Source organism: Mobula hypostoma, chromosome 27 (assembly GCF_963921235.1).
Source record: "Mobula hypostoma chromosome 27, sMobHyp1.1, whole genome shotgun sequence".
Classification (NCBI taxonomy): Eukaryota; Metazoa; Chordata; class Chondrichthyes; order Myliobatiformes; family Myliobatidae; genus Mobula; species Mobula hypostoma.
In genome coordinates, this window is record NC_086123.1 from 37,507,245 (window position 1) to 37,534,067 (window position 26,823).

At 45.6% G+C, this 26,823-nt stretch overlaps 1 protein-coding gene across 6 annotated transcripts in view; it reads left to right on the forward strand.

Annotated features, from left to right (window-relative positions):
- LOC134338586 (unconventional myosin-XVIIIb-like) overlaps nucleotides 1–26,823 on the forward strand; it is a 471,306-nt gene that overhangs the window by 256,054 nt on the left and 188,429 nt on the right. For all 6 annotated transcript variants that reach the window (XM_063034529.1, XM_063034531.1, XM_063034532.1 and 3 more), the window contains 2 exons: nucleotides 11,564–11,723; nucleotides 19,937–20,120. In XM_063034529.1, coding sequence (XP_062890599.1) covers nucleotides 11,564–11,723; nucleotides 19,937–20,120 — 344 coding nt within the window. The remainder of the gene's footprint in view (nucleotides 1–11,563; nucleotides 11,724–19,936; nucleotides 20,121–26,823) is intronic.

Here is a 26,823-nt window from a genome sequence, read left to right on the forward strand (position 1 = left end):
ATGTTCAAGAAACTATGAGGGGCATAGATACGGTAAATACATGCAGACTCCCCCCTCCCTCCCCCGCCACCAAGGTTGGGTGAGACTAGATATAGAATTAGAGTGAAAGCATAAAAGGTTTCTGATTCTGAATGGTCCATGAAACCATGCTCACTCCCTCATTATATTGCTCTTTTAGCCTAATGCATTATTTATTTTATACAAATTACTTACTGTGCCTTAATGTATATTTCTTGATGTTTCACTCCACTGCTGCTGCAAAACAACAAACTTCAGAACATCTGTAGAAACTTTCTAGTCTCTGGTGATTGTCTTTGGCAATTTGGGATTGGTCAGTTTGACATTGTGGGCATCACTGAGTCACGGCTGAAAGAAGGCCATATTTGGGATCTTAACAAAGGACATACTTGGTAGGACTAATCAAAATAGGACATACATGGTAAATGGTAGGACCCTGAAGAATGCAGCAGAACAGAGGGGTCTAGGAATAATGGTGCATAGTTCTCTGAAGGTGGAATCTCATGTGGATAGGGTGGTGAAGGAAGCTTTTGGTATGCTGGTCTTTATAAATCAGAGCATTGAGTATAGGAGTTGGGATGTAATGTTGAAATTGTACAAGGCATGGGTAAGGTCAAATTTGGAATATTGTGTACAGTTCTGGTCACCGAATTATAGGAAAGATGTCAATAAAATTGAGAGAGTACAGAGAAGATTTACTAGGATGTTTCCTGGGTTTCATCTCCTAAGTTACAGAGAAAGGTTGAACAAGTTGGGTCTTTATTCTTTGGAGCGTAGAAGGTTGAAGGGGGATTTGATAGAGGTGTTTAAAATTATGAGGGGGATAGACAGAGTTGACGTGGATAGGCTTTTTCCATTGAGAGTGAGGGAGATTCAAACAAGAGGACATGAATTGAGAGTTAAAGGGCAAAAGTTCAGAGATAACATGAGGGGGAACTTCTTTACTCAGAGAGTGGTAGCTGTGTGGAATGAGCTTCCAGCAGAAGTGGTTGAGGCAGGTTCGATGTTGTCATTTAAAGTTAAATTGGATAGCTATATGGACAGGAAAGGAATGGAGGGTTATGGGCTGAGTGCAGGTCGGTGGGACTAGGTGAGAGTAAGAGTTTGGCACAGACTATAAGGGCCGAGATGGCCTGTTTCTGTGCTGTAATTGTTATATGGTTATATGGTTATATATAGTAATACTTTGTATCGAAAGGACAGGCAGGAAGACATAGGTAGCGTTGCAGCTCTATTGGGAAGAGATAGAATCACATCTTTAGAAAGAGGTGGCATAGGGTAAGAATGTTGAATCTTTGTGGGTGGAGTAAAACCTTTGTGGAAACTGCAAGGGTAAAAATACCATCATGGCAATCATGTATAGGACTCCAAATTGTAGCCAAGACGTGGGGTTGGGTTTGTAAAGGGAGCTGGAAAGGCATGTAATAACAGTAATGTCACAATTCTAATTGGGGACTTCAATATTCAAGGGGATTGGGAAAATCAGGATGATATCGGATCACAAGAGAGGAAATTTGTTGAGTACCTGTGAGATGGCTTTTTAAAGCAGCTTGTGCTTGAGCGTACTCGGGAAAAGGATATTTTGGATTGGCTGTTGTGTCATAACCCAGATGTTATAGGGGAGCTTAATGTAAAGGAACCCTTAGGAGACTGATCATAATATGATTGAATTCATATTGCAATTTGAGAGGGAGAAGCACAAGTCAGATGTATCAGTATCACAATGGAATAAAGGGAATTACAGAGGCTTGAGAGAGGAGCTTGCCCAGGTGGATTAGAGGAGGATACTGGTGGTGATGAAGACAGAGCAGAGATGGCTGAAGTTTCTGGGAATAGTTCATAAGGCGCAGGATAGATGTGTCCCACAGAAGAAGTTGTTCTCAAATGGCAGGGGTAGACATCCGTGGCTGACAAGGGAAGTTAAGGACTGCATAAAAGCCAAGGAAAGGGCATATAAGGTAGTAAAACTGAGTGGGAAGTTCGATGTTTGGGAAGCTTTTAAAATCCAACAAAAGGCAACTAAAAAAGCTACAAGGGAAAAGATGAAATGAGGATAAACTAGCCATTAATATAAAGCAGGGTACTGAAAGTTTTTTTTCCGGTTATATTAAAAGAGAGGTGAGAGTTGATATTGGACCATTAGAAAATGATGCTGGTGAGGTAGTAATGAGATCTGCCAAAGAAACGGCAGATGAACTTAATGAGCACTTTGCACCAGTCTTCATTTTGGAAAACACTAGCATGTGCCAGAGGTCCGTGAGTTTTATTGCTGTTACATAGGAAAAAGTGCTAGGCAAGCAAAGGTCTTAAGGTGGATAAGTCACCTTGACCAGATGGACTACATCCTAGAGTCCTGACAGAGGTTGCTGAAGAAATAACAGATGCATTGGTCATGATCTTTTAAGTATCCTGGGAAGCAAGGAAGGAAAACAAAAGAAAGGAAATTATAGCAGCACACACAAAATGCTGGAGGAATTCAGCAGGCCCGGCAGCATCTATGATAAGAAGAACAGTCAACATTTCAGGCCAAAGTATCGACTGTACTCTTTTCTATAGATACTGCCTTGCCTGCTGAGTTTCTCCAGCACTGTGTGTGTTGATTGGATTTCTAGTATCTGCAGATTTTCTCATTTGTGAAGGGAAATTATAGGCCAATTAGCCTAATATCAGCAGTTGGGAAAGTGTTGGCATCTATTATTAAGGGTAAGATTTTGGGGGTACTTGGAGACTAATGATAAAATAAGTCAAAGTCAGCATTGTTCCTGTAAAGGGAAATCTTGCCTGACAAATCCATTAGAGTTCATCGAGGAAGTAACAAGTAGGGTGGACAAAGGAGAGGCAGTGGATGTCATTCAGAAGGGATTTGATAAGATGCCACATGAGGCTGCATAACAAAATAAAATTCCATGGCTTTACAGGAAAGGTACTGGCATGGATAGAGGAATGTCTGACAGGCAGGCGGCAGCGAGTGGGAATAAAGGAGACCTTTTCTGGTTGGCTGCCAGTGACTAGTGGTGTTCCTCAGGGGTCAGTATTGGGACTGCCGCTTTTCACATTGAAAGTGATTTAGATAGTGGAATTGATGGGTTTGTGGCAAAATTTTCAGATGATATGAAGATAGGCAGAAGGGTAGATAGTGCTGAGAAAGCAATGCGATTGCAGTAGGACAAATTGGAGGAGTGGGCAAAATAGTGGTTGATGGAATACAGTAACATACACAAAATGCTGGAGGAACCCTGCAGGCTATGCAGCATCTATAGAAAAAAATATAGTCGATGTTTCAGGCAGAGACCCCTCGGCAGGACAGGAGAGAAAAAGATAAGGAGTAGATTTCAAAGGTCAGGGTGGGGAGAGTGAAACACAAGGTGGTAGGTGATACCAGGAGGAGGAGGAGGGATGAAGTAAATAGCTGCTGGGAAGTTGATTGGTAAAAGAGATGTAGGGCTGGGGTAGTCTGATAGGTGGGGATAGAAGGCCATGGAAGGCCAGAGGAGGTTCACGAAGATGATTCCAGGAATGAAGGGGTTAACATATGAGGAGTGTTTGACAGCTTTAGGCCTGTACACACTGGAATTTAGGAGAGTGTGCAGCAGGGGGATCTCATTGAAACCTACCGACTGTTGATAGGTTGGATGTGGAGAGGATGTTTCTGTGGTGGGGGTATCTGGAACTAGAGGGAACAGTCTAAAAATTGAGGGGTGACCTTTTAGAACAGACACAAGGAGAAATTTTTTGAGCCAGAGGGTAGTGATTCTGTGGAATGCTCTGCCATAGACTACGGCGGAAGCCAAGTCTGTGGGTATACTTAAGATGGATGTTGATAATTTCCTTATCGGTCAAGGCATCAAAGGATATGGCGAGAAGGCAGGTGTATGGGGTTGAGTAGGACCAGCCATGATGGAGTGATGGCGCAGACTCAATGGGCTGAATGGCCTAATTCTGCTCCTGTGTCTTATGGTGACATGAACTCACGTTGAAGAAATGTAGGTGCTGGGCAGTGACTGTAATCTCAGCTCTGTACATTGGTTGAGTGATAATAAACTCGATTCGGATTCAATGGCAACCTATCCCTTGACTGTTAGGCCACTGGCGTTTAGGGCAGTAATGAAGGCCTCCATATCTGAGGGTGTTCAGGGCTTCCTTCATCATGTCAGTAGCTTGGTTTTCACTACCATCAGACATGCAAGTCCCAGATTGAGACTCATGAGTACTGTCACACTCAGATGTAGAAGGATTCTTCATGGTTGTTTCCATAACAGTTTGGTTTTACCAGTCAGGATTGTTCGCCCTGAGCTGAACCTCCCCAAACCTGGAGGAATGGCAGACCACTCTTAGTCTGTCCTCTACCTTTTGACCTATTTGGCATGACCCCACCAAGAGCCAAAGCATAAAGTCCTGACTCCAGCCAAGACAGCTCTCCAGATCATTGAAGAATGCAAGCCTCCCAACCACAAGAAGGTTGTAATCCTCTTAGAAGCTAAAGGCAACTGGAGGGCAGATTTCTTCACTCAGAGGGTTGTGAGAGTGTGGAACAAGCTGTCAATGGAAGTGCTGTATTGTGTTCAATTGCAACATTGAAGAGGAATTATGGATATGCACATGGATGGGAACGGTATGGAGGGCTATGTTCCAGGAGCTGGTAGCTGAGACAGGACTATTTGGGCCTAATTCTGTGCTGTAGTACTCTGACTCTATTCAGTCTTAATCCGTTTTCCAGTCTGTTACAAAGATTCTGTTTTTGAAGTTCACGTACAAGTAGAAACTGTATACCCAGGGTTTCCTCTCAAGTCAGAGCAACAAAGGGCAGTTGTTCAGAGAAAAATTCAGTGATTGGGTCAAACTTGCAGACAGACTTCAATTAGGTTCTTTCCAATAGAAAGTGGATGTGCATTTATAAAACACCTCTCATTTCCTGAGGAAGTACAAAAGCAAACTGTAAAACTTTTAGAGTTATTATGTAGCAGAAGAGCAAATTTGTAGGCAGCAAGTTTGGGGAGTTGCAGGAAGGAGAAGTCGAGTCTGAATGGATGGACCTGTCATGATCTTGTTATGTAGGCTCTTGGGGCAGATCCTCTTTCCATTTCTTTCCATTTATAGAAACTACTGTACATACGTTTGTACTTTCAAACAGTTCCTACTTCAATAATGTCTCTCTAAAAAAAAACAACTAATTTCCATTTGGTTTGTGACTGAATCTGAACATGAACTGGGAAAAAATAGACCAAAATGATGCAAGGACTGCAGAAGAAATGTTTAATAGTCATAAGTATTTAGGTGCTGTTTTTATGCTGATTGAGGAGTCAAGTTATCCAAGGGGCATCCCACTCAAGAAAGTGAGAACTCCCCACAACCCCACCCCATCTGACTAAGCGACAGGAAGGCAAGTTTCTGACAACATCACTTCCTGGGAGAATTTGTCAAATGCTGTGCTAATTCTCCTTCTCTTTTGATCTAATCTGCTGACACAAGTTGTGGGGAGGGGGTAGCTGTGCTCATCCACCTGCAGAGAAAGCAGTGGCATCTCCTGGGAGATGACGGCCACTGACGACATCCTACTGCTGAGCCATCAGGGCAAAAATGTCAGGGTTTTGCAAAGACAGGATGTCAGCCATGGGACGCATTCTTGCATCTGTACCAGAAGCTTATGGGTTGCAGCCCCACCCCAGAGACGTGAACACAAGGTCATAGGTTGACAAGGATCCTGAGTGAATATTACAGTCAGGCATGTGTCAGGGAATTCAAACTGAGAGCCCGTCTGTTCTTTCAGGTGGACTTCTGCATCATCCCCAGATCAATATCTGATTTAGATTATCTGATCATTATTTCTTTGCTGTGTGTGGGATCTTCCTGCACAGAAATTTGTTGTCATGTTTCCTAGTTTATAAAAACAGCTAGACCTCAAAAGGGCTCCATTGGATGGCTAGTGCTTGGGATGTTTTGAAAGTGATGTCGATCTCCCTATGGAAGAGCAGTTCTTCCTATAATCCAGCAATATTTTTTGACTGTTGAAGACTTATTTGCCTGTAATTTCTAAAGGGAATGATTGGGAGATCCAAGTAACTAGCCCTGTAACTCTCCTACATCACACATAAAATGGAGGACCTCAGCAGGTCAAGCAGCATTACACAGGGGATTAAAGAGTTGATGTTTCAGGCTGAACTCTTCATCAGGACTGATGGAGGTCCTCATGGGTCCTCATTGGAGATCTACAGGGTTAGTGGGGAAGGGTGTAATCATGTGACTAGATCATATTATTTCAGATGCAGAATTGAAACATTTTAAAAAGGATCCTAACATCCCACAGTTTTATTCCACAACATGTGCCTTAGTTAAACCCATAGATCAGTCTCAAAATAAATATAAAATTATAAGACCATAAGATGTAGGAGCAGAATTAGGCCATTCAGCCCATCGAGTCCGCTCCACATTTCATCATAACTGGTCCCAGATCCTACTCAACCCCATGCACCTGTCCCCTCATTATATCCTTTGAAGCCCCGACCAATCAGGAATCTATCAACTTCTGCCTTAAGTGTACCCTCAGACTTGGCCTCCACCACAGTCTGTAGCAGAGCATTCCACAGATTCACTGCTCTTTAGCTAAAACAGTTCCTCCTTATTTCTGTTCTAAAAGGTCACCCCTCACTTTTGAACCTGTTCCCTCTAGTTCTGGATACCTCACCAGAGAAAATATTTCCTTCACAGCTACCTTATCTAGTTCTTTCAACATTCGGTAGGTTTCAATGAGATCCCCCTCATTCTTCTGAGTTCCAGTGAGTACAGGCCTAAAGCTTCCAAATGCTCCTCATATGTTAGCCCCTTCATTGCTAGAATCATCCTCGTAAACCTCCTCTGGACTCTTTCCAAAGAGAGCACATCCTTTCTGAGATATGAGGCCCAGACTGGCAAGTGCTGCCTGACTAGTGTCTTATAAGGCTATTATGCCTCCCCACCAGTGGTGTTGCCTATATAGGATGTGGTGCACCTGCTCCCACCAACCCAGGCATTATTCTCGCATCCCCTCAGCACACGGTCAATCAGCCGTTGGAAGGTTGCTGGGGCTCCGTGCAGCTCGAAGTGACATGACAGTGAAATGAAAGAGGCCAAGGGGAGTGCTGAATGCGGTGTACTCACCAGAGTCCTTTGCCAGCAGGGTTTGCCAATAACCCTGCTGAGTTCAAGGGTTGTTATAAACTTGGCATGGCCTAACCTCTCCAGCAGCTCATCAATCCATGGCATTGAACTTGGAGACGGCATTGATTTTTGGAAGGCATCGAACTTGGAGGCGGAGTTGATTTTTGGAAGTCAATGCAAACCCTCAGGGTCCCATCAGGCTTGGACATACCACCACCAGGCTGCATCACTCACTCTGAGGACTCAATCACTCCCAGGTTCAACATGGTGCAGATCTCAGCCTGCTATCTGATGGGGTTGTTGTCCTTCAAGTGAATGGTGTGTGCTTGATTTTTGTTCAGCCAGTGCGGGACTAGAAGGGAGAGGAGTACTGATGGAAGACTTTGTTGATCCTCTTGTTGAGGGGGTCAGATGGCCCAGGTTGGGCTTTGGAGAAACACTTCAAGACTGCAGGTCTTCAGCCATCTCTCCTCCATCTTCCTCCAATCATTGGACCTCAGGCCCCCTTTTCTTCCATTCCCTCAGCAGGTTGACATGATATGTCTGAGAAGCCTTTCCTTTCCCCAGATGAAGCACTTCATAGGTGACTGGAAGGCCCCTGCCACTTGCCAAGAGTCTGTTGGAGGAGGTATGAAGTAGCAGAAGGACCTTCTGGCCAGGGGTGAACTCACGTTGCTGTGCCTTACAGTCATACCAAATCTTCTGGTTCTGCTGGCCCCTTTCCAGATTGAACCGGGCCTCCGCTCTGGAAGCCTCGTTTGTAAGACACAAGAGACAATGTCCTCACTCATACAGGAGCTCAAATGGGAGGAAGCCGGTTGAGGCTTGGGTGAACTCCCGATATGCAAAGAGGAGGAAAGGCAGCCACTTATCCCAGTCTCTTCCTGGGTCAGACTCAAACCTCCTCAGCATGTTTTTGAGGGTTTGATTAACCCTTTCGACAGGGCTGCCAGTTTGGGGGTGGTAGGGTGTGGTGCGGATACCTGAAATATCTAGTTGATGATGCAACAGGCAGGAGGCACAAGATGAAATTGGTTAAAATTTCTTCAGGGAGATGAGTTGTACTAAGGCAGCAGTGATTTCAAGGGTGGTGATGGAACACAGAGGGTAGGCCTCAGGGAACCAGGTAGCAGTGTCGCAAATGACCAAATATAACAGAAACCAGGGCTTCTTTTCTCTAGAGGGCCTGCAATGTCCATAGCAACCCATCTGAATGGGTCAGTTATGATAGGCAAAGGTTGTAGTGGGGCTCTCTCAGTGTCAGACATGGCAGGTCTTTTGGCACACAGATAGGAAGTACAATATTGCTGGACATCAGCATATGCAGATGGCCTATAGGCTCTGTGGCTTACTCTCAGGTGGGTTTTCTGCCGACCCAGGGGATGAGGTGAGCAAGATGTAAAGCAAAGGGCCTGCAACAGGTGGGTACTACCAATCGGTTGTCAGGGGCACAAGGTGTAATTTTCCAGCACGTAGCTATCTTTACAGCTAAAGGACCCCTCGTCATCCTCCCCTTTCACCCAAGTATACAGCGGAGCCAGAGACTGCTGTAGGGTAGCCATGTTTGTGAGGGCCTGCCGCTGATCTGTGGTGAGGTTTGTGGTGTTAGGTGGGTGGTCAGGTATACCTAATGCTTTCTCCAGGTGGCATTTCTACATGATTTACCAATAGGCTATCAGCCACTGCTAGCGGTGGATCCAGCCCAGCTTCAGCTTGGGACCATGTCAACACAGGTTAGAACAACATTGCAATGGAGTCAACATTACCCAACAAATCTCGTAGGACTAGTAAATTTCTACCAGCTACCACATCTTCTGGCAAATCTTCAACCACGCCCATCTGCAGTAGGCATACATTGTCCACATCAGAATAACATCAGCAGTAGGATACCTTTTAACATCCCCATGTGCACATTGAATCATCGTGTGTTTGCAGTAATCAACAAGATTAGGGGGTACAAATTCTGTTCTGACCAAGGTAACCATACATCCTGTATCCAAGAGAGCAACCTCTGCCCGCTCACCAGGACTGGTATTTCAGCAGAACATTCTACCTGGCTCCCCCCACCCCTCATGGTTAACAGCCACCCCTATCTCTAGCAATGAGACATTCCCCTCCCTTGGGGCATGACAACAGCTGAACAGTTTAGGTTTTTTTTAAAAATAAAGAAAGCACAAACAGAAGCTTTGTGACCAACTTGTTGACAGTAAATGCAAGCTAGGAGAGTTTGGGGTTTTACATTGTCTCGTGTATCTGATTCGTGGACTAGGGTTACCTGCAAGTGGTCGCCGCTCCCGTGACTGAGCAGGAGATGATAGGGGTGCACCTCCCAGGCGTTCATGTGCTGCTGGGCCAGCTGTGCCACAACCAGTGCAGGGCGTTCATGTACTGCTGGGCTAGCTGTGCCACAACCAGCCCATTAAAGGGCTTGTGTCCTTGGGCTCAGGTACGAGCATTCCCTGGCAAGACCTACAGCAGCTCCTAGAGGATGATGAATTCGCCGATCTCTTCCTTACCGTGGACCTCTGGCCTTATCCAGTGCCGGAAGAGTCCTTTCAGGTGGTGGTAGGTCTCCTTTAGTGACTCCCCAATTGGCACAGATCTCCCCCGGAACCTCAGTCGATAGGTCTCCGGCGATATGTCGAATTTTGCCCAGAGCGGTCAGAGTAACAGTTGAATCTTTCCTCATCCGTGGCCGAGTAGTCTTCAACGCTCTACCAGTCAGGAGAGGGATGAGACACACGCCCACATCTTGGCCAGCCATTCGAACCACAGAAGTTAATTCTCGATATCCTCACCCTCTTGGAAGACTGACATCTTGGGCGATGACCTCTAGGCAAAGTCTCGGCGTCTTGGTTCAGGTGCAGACACCAGTTGCTGGGAAGGCGCCTGTGGTGGCTCTGAAGGCTGGGCCTGCATACCAGGAGGCCCAGATAAGAGAGAGTGTGGGGGTGCTGGTGGTGGAAGCAGCATTCTCGGGCTGCTGCTCTCTGAGAGATCTGGAGACGCTATGAACCTCGGAGACCCTGATGCGGTGGGTGCTCCTGGGTCTCCAGTGGTGGAGCTGTGATCAGGCTGGTTCGTAGCTCCTGCAGAAGCATTTCTCCCCGGGCCTCCTACACGGACAGGACCTGGCCAGGAAGAGCTGCCAGCTGCGACATCCCCACAGACCTCCGCGGCTCCTCAGAAGGACCGCGATGTGTCTAAGGCCCTGCACCTAGGGCAACGTACTCGTCCTCGGACCCCATCGTGTCCCCCCGTCCGTCCTCAGGAAACTCCATCGCTGGAGCATTTGGCTTTACCCTGATCTTCCGTGAGCGCAGCGCCGCTGTTTTTAAATGTCTTCACCCCTTTTCGGCTTACCATGCCACCATGTGCCACACCTCGCTAGCAGGTGTGGGTAGGCATGCCGATGAGGGTCACCAGCTGGGGGAGAAACAGATGGCAGGCCGTGCCAGGGGGAAAAATGCTAAAGCTACTCCAAAGTTCTGAAGTAAAAGAAGCATTTACAAATGGAAACAAACACGTGCAGAAATTCTTAACACACTTTACCTTCAACTTTCCAACATAACTATTCACCGACCGTCAACCCCACCCTCCACAGCCGTCCAGCACATCCAGACTGCACGTCTCATTCTGCCGCCATCCGGCCGAGAAGGACCAGGGAATTCTACTGTTGGTCTGGGGGGGGGCGGGGAGTGGGCTCTCACCTGACCAGACCATAAGAATTATTTCAGTTGAAAAATTGGAACATTTTAAATAGGTATTATAACACCCCACAGTTTTATTTCACAACAAATGCCTTAGTTAAACCCATAGACCAGTGTCCACATGCTCAGATGAGCATAAGAGAATAATACACACCCCCCATCCACCAGTGGTGTTGCCTGTGTCGGGTGTGGTATGCCTGCTCCCACTAACTCAGGTACTGTATTATTTCAGGACGCCCCAAACTGTCTTTCTGCTGTCTACAAACCAATATAACCATGTGACCGATAATAAATGAAGCTGTTTGGAATGCCTGTGCCTAAAATCTTTATTTTTCAGTAGGTTGTAAGCCGAGACAGCGATTGTTTTGCTGTCGGGGTGTGTAAATGGTGAACTCCCAAGCACTGCAGCACAGGAGAGCAAAGTGTGTGAACTAGTGGGGAAACTCGACCAGGGACAGAACGAGGAGGGTTGACTGACTGGGGAAAAGGGCAAGGTTAGCAGGAGAATTAACATTGCCAACCGGTTCTTTCACAGTGTTCCTCAAGGTTCGCAGTATCTGCAGAATCTCTGCTGCTCTGTAACATTCCTCCCCCTTTGCCCTTCTCACGAATAGATGGCTAATCCCATCAATAAGCCTTCAGAGGTTCTGTAGTTCTTGAGAGCTGATGGATGAAACTATTGGGTGATTTTGTATTCACAGAGAAGCAGCCGATACGGAGATGCGAGCAGGAGCAGCAGTTTGTGATCGCCCACCAACTTGGCACGTGCCCTGTGAGGTACGACTTGATGGGCTGGATCAATAAGGCCAAACTCAACCAGTCGCTGGAGAATGCCAGCCAGCTGCTGCAGGAATCCAGAAAGTAAGTGATGTGGCCTGTCGTCTCAGTAAGTTGCCGAGATGCGTAATTCCTTGAAAGTGGCGTCACAGAGAGTTTTTGGCACTTTGGCCTTCATGAATCAAAATGTTGAGTACAGGTGGACAATTGAAGTTATACTGTTATATTGAAGTTGTATAAGATGCTGATTACATCTAGTTTGGAGTATTGTGTGCAGTTCTGATCGCCTGCCGACAGAAAAGCTATCAATGAGATTGGAAGTGTGCAGAGAAAATTTAGAAGGATGTTGCCAGGACTTGAGGAACTGAGTTTTAGGGAAAGGTTGAATAGGTTAGGACTTTATTGTCTGGAATGTAGGGGCGATTTGATAGAGGTATGCAACATTATGAGGGGTATAAATAAGTTAGATACAAACAGGTTTTTCCCACAGAAGTTGAGTGAGACTGGAACTAGAGGTCATAGGTTAAGGGTGAAAGGTGAAATGTTTAGTGTGAACTTCTTCACTCAGTGTGTGGTGAGGGTGGGGAATGAGCTGCCGTATTTGAATAATGATCAATCGTGCAAGGTCCCATTTACCGGTTGCCGTATGTGGAATATTCCTGTCTGGAATGTGCTATCAATTCTCACACATCTGAAGTTGAACTTTGTATTTTGTGTCACCTTTGGATATGTACTGGTTTATTATTGTCACATGTACTGAGATACAGGAAAAGCTTTCATTGGTGAGACTTTGCAGATCATTCCACACGTAAGTATATTGAGGTTATAAAAAGGAAAATAGAATACAGAATGTTATGTTACGGTTACAGAAAAAGTGCAGTGAAGATGGACGAATAAAATGCAAACACTGTAATGGGGCAAATAGGGAGATCAAAAGTTCACCTTTTAGCATCTGGGAGGTCCATTCAAGGTCTGATAATAGTGGAATGGAAACAACTTTGGAGCCTGGTGTATCTGTTTTCAAGTCTTGGTCTTTCCTGCCCGATGGGAGAGCAGAGAAGAGAGAATGACAGGGTTGGGAGGAGCCCTTGATTATGTTGGTTGCTTTCCTGAGGCAGTCAGTGGAACAGAGGCTGGTTTGCTTGGTGGACTGGCTGTGTTCACATTCCTCTTCAGTTTCTTGCAGTCATGGGCAGAGTTGTTGTCACACCAAGCTGTGATGCACTTCTGTAGACACTTGTAAGAGTCACTGGGGACATGGTGAGCTTGCTCAGTCTTCTAACAAAGTAGAGGGGCTGGTGAGCTTTCGTGCTTGCGATGTCTATGTGCTTGGTCCACTTCTTATCCACTTTGCTGATGAGGACAGATTTCTTTTTTTTTCTATCCTTGAGAAATGAGGAACATTTCTTCAGTACACCACACTTCATGAGGTACATGTCAAAGAAATGTTTTTAGGGGCAGTAAGGTTTGCCAAGTTCTTCAAATTCTGATGCATGAAGTCTCAGGCCATCTATGCGCTCGCCCAACATAAAGAGAATCTCTGATACCAAGATCATTATGTTTCGTGTATGAGCTTTCTATCTGCAGGGGGTAATAATTGAGTCACAGCTACAAGGAAAGTAATTGAGATTTTAGTTTCTTTTGTTCCAGTAGGTTTTTGTACAAACTGGGTAATTTGAGGTTAGCAGAAACCTGACTTCAGTTTTCTTCTCTGGCCTATTGGGTTGAGGAATGTTCCACTCATTCTTGCAGAATGGCTGCCTTGAAGCTGTATGTATTATTAATAACTATAACATCCATTAAGAGGTTAATTAACACATAACATTTTATTAATAACGAGCTCCCTTGTGGGTCTTTGCATTAAAATGTTCTTGGCATTAGTCTAACAACAGGAATTCTGCAGATGCTGCAAATTCAAGCAACACACATAAAAGTTGCTGGTGAACGCAGCAGGCCAGGCAGCATCTCTAGGAAGAGGTACAGTCGACGTTTCAGGCTGAGACCCTTCGTCAGGACTAACTGAAGGAAGAGTGAGTAAGGGATTTGAAAGTTGGAGGGGGAGGGGGAGATCCAAAATGATAGGAGAAGACAGGAGGAGGAGGGATGGAGCCAAGAGCTGGACAGGTGATAGGCAAAAGGGATACGAGAGGATCATGGGACAGGAGGTCCGGGAAGAAAGACAAGGGGGGGTGGGGACCAGAGGATGGCAAGGGGTATATTCAGAGAGACAGAGGGAGAAAAAGGAGAGTGAGAGAAAGAATGTGTGTATAAAAATAAGTAACAGATGGGGTACGAGGGGGAGGTGGGGCATTAGCGGAAGTTAGAGAAGTCGATGTTCATGCCATCAGGTTGGAGGCTACCCAGACGGAATATAAGGTGTTGTTCCTCCAACCTGAGTGTGGCTTCATCTTTACAGTAGAGGAGGCCGTGGACGGACATGTCAGAATGGGAATGGGACGTGGAATTAAAATGTGTGGCCACTGGGAGATCCTGCTTTCTCTGGTGGACAGAGCGTAGATGTTCAGCAAAGCGGTCTCCCAGTCTGCATCGGGTCTCGCCAATATATAAAAGGCCACATCAGGAGCACCGGACGCAGCATATCACCCCAACCGACTCACATGGTGAAGTGTTGCCTCACCTGGAAGGACTGTTTGGGGCCCTGAATGGTGGTAAGGGAGGAAGTGTAAGGGCATGTGTAGCACTTGTTCCGCTTACAAGGATAAGTGCCAGGAGGGAGATCAGTGGGGAGGTATTGGGGGGACGAATGGACAAGGGAGTTGCTTAGGGAGCGATCCCTGCGGAATGCAGAGGGGGGGGGAGGGAAAGATGTGCTTAGTGGTGGGATCCCGTTGGAGGTGGCGGAAGTTACGGAGAATAATATGTTGGACCCGGAGGCTGGTGGGGTGGTAGGTGAGGACCAGGGGAACCCTATTCCTAGTGGGGTGGCAGGAGGATGGAGTGAGAGCAGATGTACGTGAAATGGGGGAGATGCGTTTAAGAGCAGAGTTGATAGTGGAGGAAGGGAAGCCCCTTTCTTTAAAAAAGGAAGACATCTCCCTCGTCCTAGAATGAAAAGCCTCATCCTGAGAGCAGATGCGGCGGAGACGGAGGAATTGCGAGAAGGGGATGGCGTTTTTCCAAGAGACAGGGTGAGAAGAGGAATAGTCCAGATAGCTGTGAGAGTCAGTAGGCTTATAGTAGATATCAGTGGATAAGCTGTCTCCAGAGACAGAGACAGAAAGATCTAGAAAGGGGAGGGAGGTGTCGGAAATGGACCAGGTAAACTTGAGGGCAGGGTGAAAGTTGGAGGCGAAGTTAATAAAGTCAACGAGTCTGCATGCGTGCAGGAAGCAGCGCCAATGCAGTCGTCGATGTAGTGAAGGAAAAGTGGGGGAGATACCAGAATAGGCATGGAACATAGATTGTTCCACAAAGCCAACAAAAAGGCAGGCATAGCTAGGACCCATACGGGTGCCCATAGCTACACCTTTAGTTTGGAGGAAGTGGGAGGAGCCAAAGGAGAAATTATTAAGAGTTGAGGACTAATTCCGCTAGACGGAGCAGAGTGGTGGTAGAGGGGAACTGATTAGGTCTGGAATCCAAAAAGAAGCATAGAGCTTTGAGACCTTCCTGATGGGGGATGGAAGTATATAGGGACTGGACGTCCATGGTGAAAATAAAGCGGTGGGGGCCAGGGAACTTAAAATCATTGAAAAGTTTAAGAGCGTGAGAAGTGTCACGAACATAGGTAGGAAGGGATTGAACAAGGGGGGATAAAACCGTGTCGAGGTATGCAGAAACGAGTTTGGTGGGGCAGGAGCAAGCTGAGACAATAGGTCGGCCAGGACAGGCAGGTTTGTGGATCTTGGGTAGGAGGTAGAAACGGGAAGTGCGAGGTGTGGGAACTATAAGGTTGGTAGCAGTGGATGGGAGATCCCCTGAGCGGATGAAGTCGGTGATGGTGTGGGAGACAATGGCCTGGTGCTCCTTAGTGGGGTCACGATCGAGGGGTAAATAAGAGGAGGTATCCGTGAGTTGTCGCTGTGCCTCGGCAAGGTAGAGGTCAGTGCGCCAGACTACAACAGCACCCCCCTAATCGGCCGGTTTAATAATAAGGTTAGGATTAGTGCAGAGGGAGTGGAGAGCAGAGCGTTGTGAAGGAGTGAGGTTGGAATAGGGACAAGGTGCCGTGAAGTCGAACATATTATTCTCCGTAACTTCCGCCACCTCCAACGGGATCCCACCACTAAGCACATCTTTCCCTACCCCCCGTCTCTCTGCATTCCGCAGGGATCGCTCCCTACGCAACTCCCTTGTCCACTCGTCCCCCCCATCCCTCCCCACTGATCTCCCTCCTGGCACTTATTCGTGTAAGCGGAACAAGTGCTACACATGCCCTTACACTTCCTCCCTTACCACCATTCAGGGCCCCAAACAGGCCTTCCAGGTGAGGCGACACTTCACCTGTGAGTCGACTGGGGTGATATACTGCGTCCGGTGCTCCCGATGTGGCCTTTTATATATTGGTGAGACCCGACGCAGACTGGGAGACCGCTTTGCTGAACACCTACGCTCTGTCCGCCAGAGAAAGCAGGATCTCCCAGTGGCCACACATTTTAATTCCACGTCCCATTCCCATTCTGACATGTCTGTCCACGGCCTCTTCTACTGTAAAGATGAAGCCACACTCAGGTTGGAGGAACAACACCTTATATTCCGTCTGGGTAGCCTCCAACCTGATGGCATGAACATCGACTTCTCTAACTTCCGCTAATGCCCCACTAATGCCCCACGGATGGGGTTTGCCCCTCATACCCCATCTGTTACTTATTTTTATACACACATTCTTTCTCTCACTCTCCTTTTTCTCCCTCTGTCCCTCTGAATATACCCCTTGCCATCCCCGCCCCCTTGTCTTTCTTCCCGGACCTCCTGTCCCATGATTCTCTCGTATCCCTTTTGCCTATCACCTGTCCAGCTCTCGGCTCTATCCCTCCCCCTCCTGTCTTCTCCTATCATTTTGGATCTCCCCATCCCCCTCCAGCTTTCAAATCCCTTACTCACTCCTCCTTCAGTTAGTCCTGACGAAGGGTCTCGGCCTGAAACGTCGACTGCACCTCTTCCTACAGATGCTGCCTGGCCTGCTGCGTTCGCCAGCAACTTTTTTGTGTGTTGCTTGGCATTAGTCTAGGTTTCTCTTTGTCTTTAAAATTGAATCAGCCTTATGAAATTTGTAAAGATCAGGGCAAGTGTGTTTTTATTAATCTTTATAAATACTACAGAGGTGAGACTTAGTCAGATTTTCAGCGAGTCTGTATGATGATCCTTTGCACTTTGTGCAGTTAAATTTTTCTTTGCACTGAGGGAAGAATCTGGTGGAATGAAGGATTTTCCTTGCAAAGGGATTGCAACAGCTTCACTGGGGATGTTGGCGATATTGTTCATTGAGCATCTCATGCACATTGTGTAAGTGAGACTTCAGCCTGAGAATGGTGAGCTCTTCACCTGACAATCATATCTCAGTCACCCCCTACAACTGAAGCATCTGGCCTTGGGATTCCAATCCATCCTTGCAAGATGGGTAGCTATGTACTTCCAACACGTTAAAGCCTGACTCATTTAGGATTATTCTGAAAAAAAAGTACAGTTCCTGAAGAATCCTTTGTGTTGTAGGCTGTAGACTAACTAATAGTTAACTGTTAGCATAACATTCTTTACTAAAAGCACTAACTCTTAACTAACAGTGTTCTGTTGTGGCAGTTTACCAAACGTCATACAATAGAATATATTCAGTTCCTCTACGTAATCTTACATTATAATGAAAAACACACTTTCGGCCTTTAAAATGTTTTGAATATTGATTCAACAGAGTCAATTATAACATTCAAGAGAAGCTTGGATTAGATGGGATGGGGCAGTAGACCAGGCTGGCATTGACTAGATAGGCTGAATAGCCTGTTTCTGTGCTATAGTTTTCTATGGCTCTATGAGAGTCCAGCTGAAAGACATGATGCAGAATTCATATACTGTGTATTCCATATTTCAGGAATGGGATTTATCCTTAGAATGAAGGCATAAAACAGGCCCTTCAGCCAACAATGTTCTGTCAGCCTCTTAACTTACTCCAAGATCAATCTAGCCCTTCCCTCCTACATAGAGGGTTTTTCTTTCATGCATGTATCTATCTAAGAGTCTCTTAAATGCCCCTAATGTATTTGCCTCTACCACCACCCCGGCAGGGCGTTCCATCACTCTGTATAATAAACCTACCTCTGACATCCCCCTATATTTTCCTCAAATCACCTTAAAATTATGTTCCCTTCTACTAGTCATTTTTGCCCTGACTATCCATTTGATCTATGCCTCCTATCTTGTACACCTCTATTGAGTCAACAAGTGCAATCTGTGGTGTAACTTGTCCTCCTTGTAGCTGAATATGTGGGTCTAGTTTCAGCTGAGTGACCTGGTTTGAACTGAAGCTAAGCTGGTCTGATCCATTCAACACTGGCACACTTCAGGGAACATGAGAAAATCTGCAGATGCTGGAATTTCAGGCAACACACATCAAAGTTGCTGGTGAACGCAGCAGGCCAGGCAGTATCTCTAGGAAGAGGTACAGTCGATGTTTCAGGCCAAGACCCTTCGTCAGGACTAACTGAAAGAAGAGCTAGTAAGACCTCAGGGGTGTGTGTTTAGCCCACTGCTCTATTCTCTCTATATCCATGACTGTGTGGCTAGGCATAGCTCAAATGCTGATGATACAACCATTGTTGGCAGAATCTGAGATGCAGATGAAATGGGGGGGTGTACAGGAGCGAGATATACCAGCTGGTTGAGTAGTGCCGCAGCAACGATCTTGCACTCAACGTCAGCAAGACCAAAGAACTGATAGTGGAGTTCAGAAAGGGTAGGACAAGGGAACACAAACCAATCCTCACAGAGGGATCAGAAGTGGGGAGAGAGAGCAACTTCAAGTTCCTCAGTGTCAGTATCTCCGACGACCTAACCTGGACCCAACATATCGATGCAGCTATAAGGAACCGGTGACAGCGGCTGTATTTCTTCAGGACCAAGAGAAAATCTGCAGGTGCTGGAGGGTCTTGGCCGGAAACGTCGACTGTTTTCCATAGATGCTGCCTGGCCTGCTGTGTTTATTGTTTTAGGAGTTTGAACAGGTTTGGTTTGTCAACTAAAACACTCGAGAACTTCTACAAGTGCATCATGGAGAGCATTCTGACTGGCTGCATCACCATCTGGTATGGGGGTGCTACTGCACAAGATTGAAGTAGGTTGCAGAAACTCGTAAAATTAATCAGCTCCATCATGGGTACTAGCCTCTATTGTATCCAAAACATCTTCAAGGAGCAGTTCCTTAGGAAAGTGTCATCCATCACTGAGGACCCCCATCACCCAGCACATGGCCTCTTCTCATTGCTACCATCAGGAAGGAGGTACAGGAGCCTAAAGACACACACTCAGTGATTCAGGAACAGCTTCTTCCCCTCTGCAATCCGACCTTTGAATGGACATTGAACTTGTGGACACTATCTCACTATTGGTTTTATTTGTAGTTTTACACAACTTATTTTAACTTAACTATTTAATAGACGCGTATAATCTTAATGCAACTCAGTGTTTTCCTCTATATTTATTTATCATGTATTTCATTGCACTGCTGCATCATTAACAAATTTCACGATACATGCTGGTGATATTAAACCTGGTTCTTATTCTAATTTGAGTGGAACTTGTCTGAGCTTATCTGAGTGAGCAGTCTGCACCGAGCTGTTTAAGCTGGTCTGAGCTGAGCCAATTTGGTCTGAACTAGCTTGGTTGCCTCTAGTTTACTTTCCTCTGCAATAACTCAGTGAGATCAGTAAGTTATGACCTGTGGGCACAGTCTATACAGATATCAAACACCATGCACAAAATGCTGGAGGAACTCAGCAGGTCAAGCGGTGTCTGTGGAGAGGAATAAACAATTAATGTTTCAGGCTGAGACCTTTCATCAGGTCTATTATCAAAAGGGGAAATTATCTGTCCTGATGAAGGGTCTCGGCTCAAAACGTTGACTGTTTATTCCCCTCCATACATGCTGCTTGACTTGCTGAGTTCCTCCAGCATTTTGTGTGTGTTGTTCAAGGTTTCTAGCATCTGTAGAATCTCTTTTGTTTACAAATACCAAACAGCTGGGAGTCAAACCACAAGCTCCCTGTCGTGTGTCATGATCGCCAAGCTTGTGAACTCAGCGCTAACAATAAAAACGAAGTTAACTTTTGATCACTTCCTCCAACTAGTGAGTCCGTCAAGAAGCTCTTCTGCGCAAGATCCAAAGTCCCTGCAATATGCCGGTCCGCGTCTGGGCTGGAGCAAACCTCGCAGCAGTCTACGCAGAGGATCAGCTGTGTACGGAAGACGTTCAGCACCAGCTTTGCAGCGCTGAAGAGGAAGTCTGTGTGTGCACTCATCAAACTGCAAATGGTGAGTATGAGCTGGCCGCACCGTCGTTCTGATGCTGCACTTGAACTGAGGGTAGGTGAACTGCTCTTTAGTTTCAGTGGTTAATGAGTTACTGTCGCCTTCCCGTCAGCTTGAACCAGTCTGGCCATTCTCCTCTGTCCTCTCTCATCAACAAGGCGTCTTCCCGCACAGAACTGCCACTCACTGGATGTTTATTTATTCTTTTTCACCATTCTCTGTAAGCTGTAGAGACTGTTGTGCATGGAAATCCCAGAAAATAGCAGTTTCTGAAATAACTCAAACTATCCTGTCTGGCACCAACAATCATTCTACAGTCAAAGTCACTTAGATCACATTTCTTCCTAATAATGATCTTTGGGTTGAACCAGATCTGAACCTCTTGACCATGTCTGCATGCTTTTATGCATTGAGGTACTGCCATGTGATTGGCGGATTAGATATTTGCATTAATGAACAGGTGTACCTTAGGTGTACACTGAGTGTAAAAACAGGTGCCTGTCCTTTCAAGTGATAATGACCCAATGTGATAGTCTTTGAATATTTAGATTTAGTTTCTTCCTTCAAGTTTCAAGGTGGGTACCAGGGTGGTGTAGCAACTAGCATAATGTTATTACAGCTTCGTAGTTTGGAGATCAATTCTGTCGCCATTCTGTAAGGAGTTTCTATACGTCCTCCTGTGGACTGTGTGGGTTTTCTCCAGGTGCTCCAGTTTCCTCTCACAGGGTAGGTTAATTGATCATTGTAAATTGTCCCGTGATCAGGTTGGGGTCAGTTGGGTTTGTTGGGGATTGCTGGGATGGTGTGGCTTGAAGGGTTGTTCATACGATAAGCCTTTGTTCCTGGAATTATTTTTGTGAACTACCTTTGAGCCTTCTCCAATGTCAGCACATGCTTTCCTAGATAAGAAGCACAAAACTGATCAAAATACTCCAAGTGAGGCCTCACCAGTGCTTTATAAAGTCTCAACATTGCATCCTTGTTTTTATATTCTAGTTCTCTGGAAATGAATGCTAACATCACATTTGCCTTCCTCATCACAGACTCAACCTGCAAGTTAACCTTTAGGGACTCCTGCACAAAGCCTCATATTTTTTAATTTTCTCTGTTTAGAAAATAGTCTACACTTTTATTCCTTCTACCAAAGTATGTTACCATACAGTTCCTAACACTGTATTCCATCTGCCATTTCTTTGCCCATTCTCCTAATCTGTCTAAATCTTTCTATAGCCTCCCTGATTCCTCAACACTACCTGCCCCTCCACCTGTCTTCGTATCATCCACAAACTTGGCCACAAAGCCATCAGTTCCATCATCCAAATCTTAGACATTCAATGTAAAATGAAGTGGTCCCAACACCAACCCCTGTAGAACACCACGAGTCACTGAGAGTCAATCAGAAAAGGGTCCTTTTATTCCACTCTTTGCCTGTTGCCAATCAGCCAATGCTCTATCCATGCTATTTTATTTCCTGCAGTACCATGGCCCTTATTTTGCGAAGCAGCCTCAGGTCAGGCTAGCTGACCTATACTTTCCTTTCTTCTACCTCCCTCCCTTGTTGAAGAGTGGAATGACATCTGTGATTTTCCAGCCTCATCCTCAACCCCATCACTCAGTTTCCCATCCCACTGCTAAATTAGTTTAAACTAATTCTCGCAAACCTGCCTGCAAGGATATTGGACCCTCTTGGGTTCAGGTGTAACCCATTCCTTTTGTCCAGGTTATACCTTCCCCAGAAAAGATCCCAAAAACTCAGAAATCTGAAACCTGCCGTCTGCACCAGTTCCCCAGCCACACGTTCATCTCCCAATCATCCTATCCTTGCCCTCACTACCGCGTGGCACAGGTAGCAGTCTAGAGATTACTACCCTGGAGGTCCTGTCTTTCAGCTTTGTACCTAGCTCCCTAAAATCCATTTTCAGGACCTCCTCACCTTTCCTACCTATGTCATTGGAGACAATACTTCTGGCTGCTTCCCCTTTAGAATGCCGTGGACCTGAACCGAGATATCCCTGACTCTGGCACCTGAAAAGCGACATACCATATGGGTGTCTCTATCATGTCCGCAGAATCTCTTCTCTACTCCCCGATCGCTACTGCAGTCCTCTTGTTCCTTCTTCCATTCTGAGCCAGAGACCTGGTTGCTGTGGCTTCCCTCAGGTTTGTTGTTCCTCTGCCCCCCGCCCAACACTTTCCAAAGCGGTATACTTATTAGTGAGTGGAATAGCCACCCTGCACTGGCTGTTCATTTATTTTCCATCACCCAGGTATCTGCCTCCTGCAACTTAGGCATGACTGCTCCTCTGTAGCTCCTGTCGATCAGCTCCTCAGTTTCCCGAGTGAGCTGAAGGTCATCGAGCTGCAGCTGCAGTTCTTTACCACAATCTGTCAGGTGCTGCAGCTCGGTGCACCTGGTCGTGCTGTGGTTATCCAGGAGGCCGGAGTCTCCCAGCATCCCTACATCTCACATAAAGGTTTCAGAGGTACATCTAATGTCAGAGAAATGTATACAATATACATCCTGAAATGCTTTTCCTTCGCAACCATCCACAAAAACAGGAGTGCCCCCAAAGGATGATTGACAGTTAAATGTGCCCCCCCAGCTCCCCTCCCTCCCGCGCGTGAGTGGCAGCAAGCAACAATCTCCCTTCCCCCCCCACCGGCAAAAAAAAGCACCCACACCCGAGCACTCAAGCTTGAGCAAGGCAGCAGAAAAGACACAGACCTGCAGTACTCCAAAGACCACTCGCTCACCCAGCATTTGACATACCACTGCACAGCCCCGGAGTACTAGCTACGCACTAACAGACCAAAGATGAAGAAGAAGGAGCTTACCACATATGTACCAGGCCCAAGCCAAAGCCTCCCTACTCTAACACTGATCCACTCACACAATGGCCATCCCACTGTTCCTGCCTTATTTTATTTGCTCTTACTAATGAAACACTATTCGATTGGGCCACTGGAAACACGGCGAAAGACCATGAACATTCCTTTTTTTAAAATCTCACTTACAGGCCTGTGAGTTGCCTCCTCTCTCAGTCTCGATTCACTGTAAAGATTGCAGTGACAATCTAGTCTCGTAGAGGAGTCAAGCTACCTTCGAACCAAGTTTGAGTGTGACTTACGCAGTTCTGTCTCTGACTGTAGCCACACGTTGGTTTAATTCAGAATTAAATACAATGGATTATTCCCAGCTGTAAATCCCAGCTGAGTATTTTTGAAGTTATTCAATACACGATTGAATAATATAACTTTAGCTGAGCTAGTCAGAACCTTCTGTGCATGATAGTTCCTGCACTGGAAAAGGTATAAATAATTACTCACTGTACACTTAAGGACGGTTACAAATTAGTAGCCACTGATGTTCAACGATCTGATGAATAGAGATGCATTGTATATATTTAGCTGTTTTTTCAGAGTTTTAAATCACTTCTTAAAGTTCCTTTGAGTGTTTCAAAAAAGGGAGGCTTCTGCAGTTTAGGGAATTAGGAAGGAAGTTGCGAAGCAGGACCTCAAGGGTAGTAATCTCGGGATTGCTGTCTGTGCCACACGACAGTGAGTATTGGAATAGAATGAGGTGACAGATAAATATGTGGCTGAAGAATTGGAGTGGGGGGGCAGGGATTCATATTTCTGGATCATTGGAACCCCTTCTGGAGCAGGTGTGACCTGTATAAAAGGGACAGGTTATACTTTAATCTGAGGGGGACCAATATCCTTGTGGACAGGTTTACCAGAGCTGTAGGGAGTGGCTTAAATTAATATGTCAGAGGGATGGGAACCAGTAGGATAAAGCTGAGGATGAACACGCAGTTTTACAAGTAGACAATGGGTGTAATATAACTGTTAGGAAGGACTAGCCAATGATTGGGTACAAATGCAGACAGTGCAAAGAGTTAAATTGTACCCGAGGCAAAATTCATAAGAGCGAAGAATGCAGGTGCTATATTTAAATACGCACAGTATTCGGAATAAGGTGGACGAACTCGGTGCAGTTAGAGATTGGTCGGTATCACTAAATCGTGGCTGAAAGAAGGTCATAGTTGGGAGCTTGACATCAAAGGATATACTTTGTATCGAAAGGACAGGCAGGAAGGGATAGGCAGTGGTGTGGCTCTGTTGGTAAGAGATGGAATTACATCTTTAGAAAGAGGTGACATAGGGACAGAGAATGTCGCATCTTTGTGGGTGGATTCAAGAAACTGCAAGGGTTTTGAAAAAAACATTATGGAATCCTATATAGGCCTCCACATAGTAGCCAAGGTGTGGAGTTGAGATTGCAAAGGGAGCAGGAAAGGACATGTAATAATGATAACGTCACTATTGTAATGGGGGACTTCAATATGCATGGGGACTGGGAAAATCAGGTTGGTGTCGATCCCAAGAGGGGGAATTTGTTGAACACCTACGAGATGGCTTTTTAGAGCAGCTTGTGCTTGGGCCTGCTCAGGGAAAAGCTATCTAAGGTTGGATGTTGTGTAATAATTCAAATTTTATTAGGGAGTTTAAGTTAAGAGAACCTTAGGAGGCAGTGATCATAATGTGATTGAATTCATACTGCAATCTGAGAGGGAGAAACACAAGTCACGTGTATCAGTACTGCATTGGAATAAAGGGAATTACAGGGGCATGTCCAGGTGGACCAGACGGGGATACTGGCGAGGTTGACAGCAGAGCAGAGGTGGCTGAAATTTCTGGGCACAGAAGGCACAGGAAGGCAAAGGACTCTCTGACGGTGGTGTCTGAAAAGAGGATGCTGTCCAAGTTGCATGCCATCTTGGACAATGTCTCCCATCCACTACATAATGTACTGGGTGGGCACAGGAGTACATTCAGCCAGAGACTCATTCCACCGAGATGCAACACAGAGCGTCATAGGAAGTCATTCCTGCCTGTGGCCATCAAACTTTACAACTCCTCCCTTGGAGGGTCAGACATCCTGAGCCAATAGGCTGGTCCTGGACTTATTTCCTGGCATAATTTATATATTACTATTTAATTATTTATGGTTTTATTATTATTTAATTATTTCCCTCGGGATCAATAAAGTATGACTATGACTATGACTATAGATGTGTCCCACAGAAGTAGTTGTTCTCAAATGGCAGGAGTAGGAAAAAGTGGCTGACAAGGGAAGTTAAGGACTGCATAAAAGCCAAAGAAATGACATGCAAGGTAACAAAAGTGAGTGGGAAGTTGGATGATTGGGAAGCTTTTTAAATCCAACAAAAGTCAACTAAAAATCAAATTAGGAGGGAAAAGATGAAATATGAGGGCAAACTAGCCGATATCAAGCAGGATACTAAGATTTTTCAGTTATATAAAAAGTAAAACTGAGGTGAGAGTTGATATTGGACCACTAGAAAATAATGCCAGTGAGGTAATAATGGGGGACAAAGAAATAGTGGATGAACTAAATACTTTGCATCAGTCTTCACTGTGAAAGACGCTAACAGTGTGCAAGAAATCTATGAGTGTTAGGGAGAAGAAATGAGTGTGATTCTCATTACAAAGGAAAAAATGCGAGGCAAACTTAAAGGTCTTAAGGTAGCTAAGTCAGCTGGACCACATGACAACATCCCGGAGTTCTGAAAGAGGTTGCTGAAGAGATAACGGATGCATTAGTCATGATGTTTCAAGAATCTCTTGATTCTAGCATGGTTCCAGAGGACTAGAAAAATTGAAAATGTCACTCCACCCTTTAAGAAGGGAGGAAAGCAAAAGGAAGGAAATTATAAGCCAGTTACCCTAACCTCAGTGGTTGGGAAAGTGATAGAGGCTATTATTAAGGATGAGGTTTTGGGGTACTTAGGGACTAATGATAAAATAAGTCAAAGTCAGCATGGTTTCTGTAAAGTGAAATTTTGCCTGATAAATCTGTTGGGGTTCTTTGAGGAAGTAACAAGCAGAGTGAACAAAGAAGAGGCAGTGAATGTCACTTACTTGGATCTTCAGAAGGCATTTGATAAGGTGCCGCACATGAGGCTGCTTAACAAGATAAAATCTTATGGCGTTACAGGAAAGATACTGGCATGGAGAGGGGAATGGCTGACAGACAGGAGGTAGCGAGTGGGAACATGGGGACCTTTTCTGGTTGGCTGCCAGTGACTAGCGGTGTTCCTCAGGGGTCAGTATTGGGACCACTACTTTTCACATTGTTTGTCAATGATGTAGATAATGGAATTGATGGCTTTGTGGCAAAGTTTGCAGATGATACGAAGATAGGTGGAGGGGTAGGTAGTGTTGAGGAAGCAATGTGATTGCAGAAGGACATAGACAAATTGAAAAAATAAGCAAAAAGTGGCAGATGGAATAGAGTGTTGGGAAATGTATGATAATGCATTTTGGTAAAAGGAACAAAAGTGTAGACTGTTATGTAAATAGGGAGAAAATTCAAACATCAGAGGTGCAGAGGGACTTAGGAGTCCTTTGTCCAGGTTTCCCAAAAGGTTAAGTTACAGGTTGAGTCTGTGATTTTAAAAAAAGGCAAATGAAATGTTGGCATTCATTTCAAGGGGAATAGAATATAAAAACAAGGAGATAATGCTGAGGCTTTATAAGACACTGGTCAGGCCACACTTGAAGTATTGTCAACAGTTTTGGGCCCCTTAGCTCAGAAAGGATGTGTTGTTGTTGGAAAGAGTCCTAGGGAGGTTCACAAGGATGATTCCAGGAACGAAGGCGTTAACATATGAGGAGCATT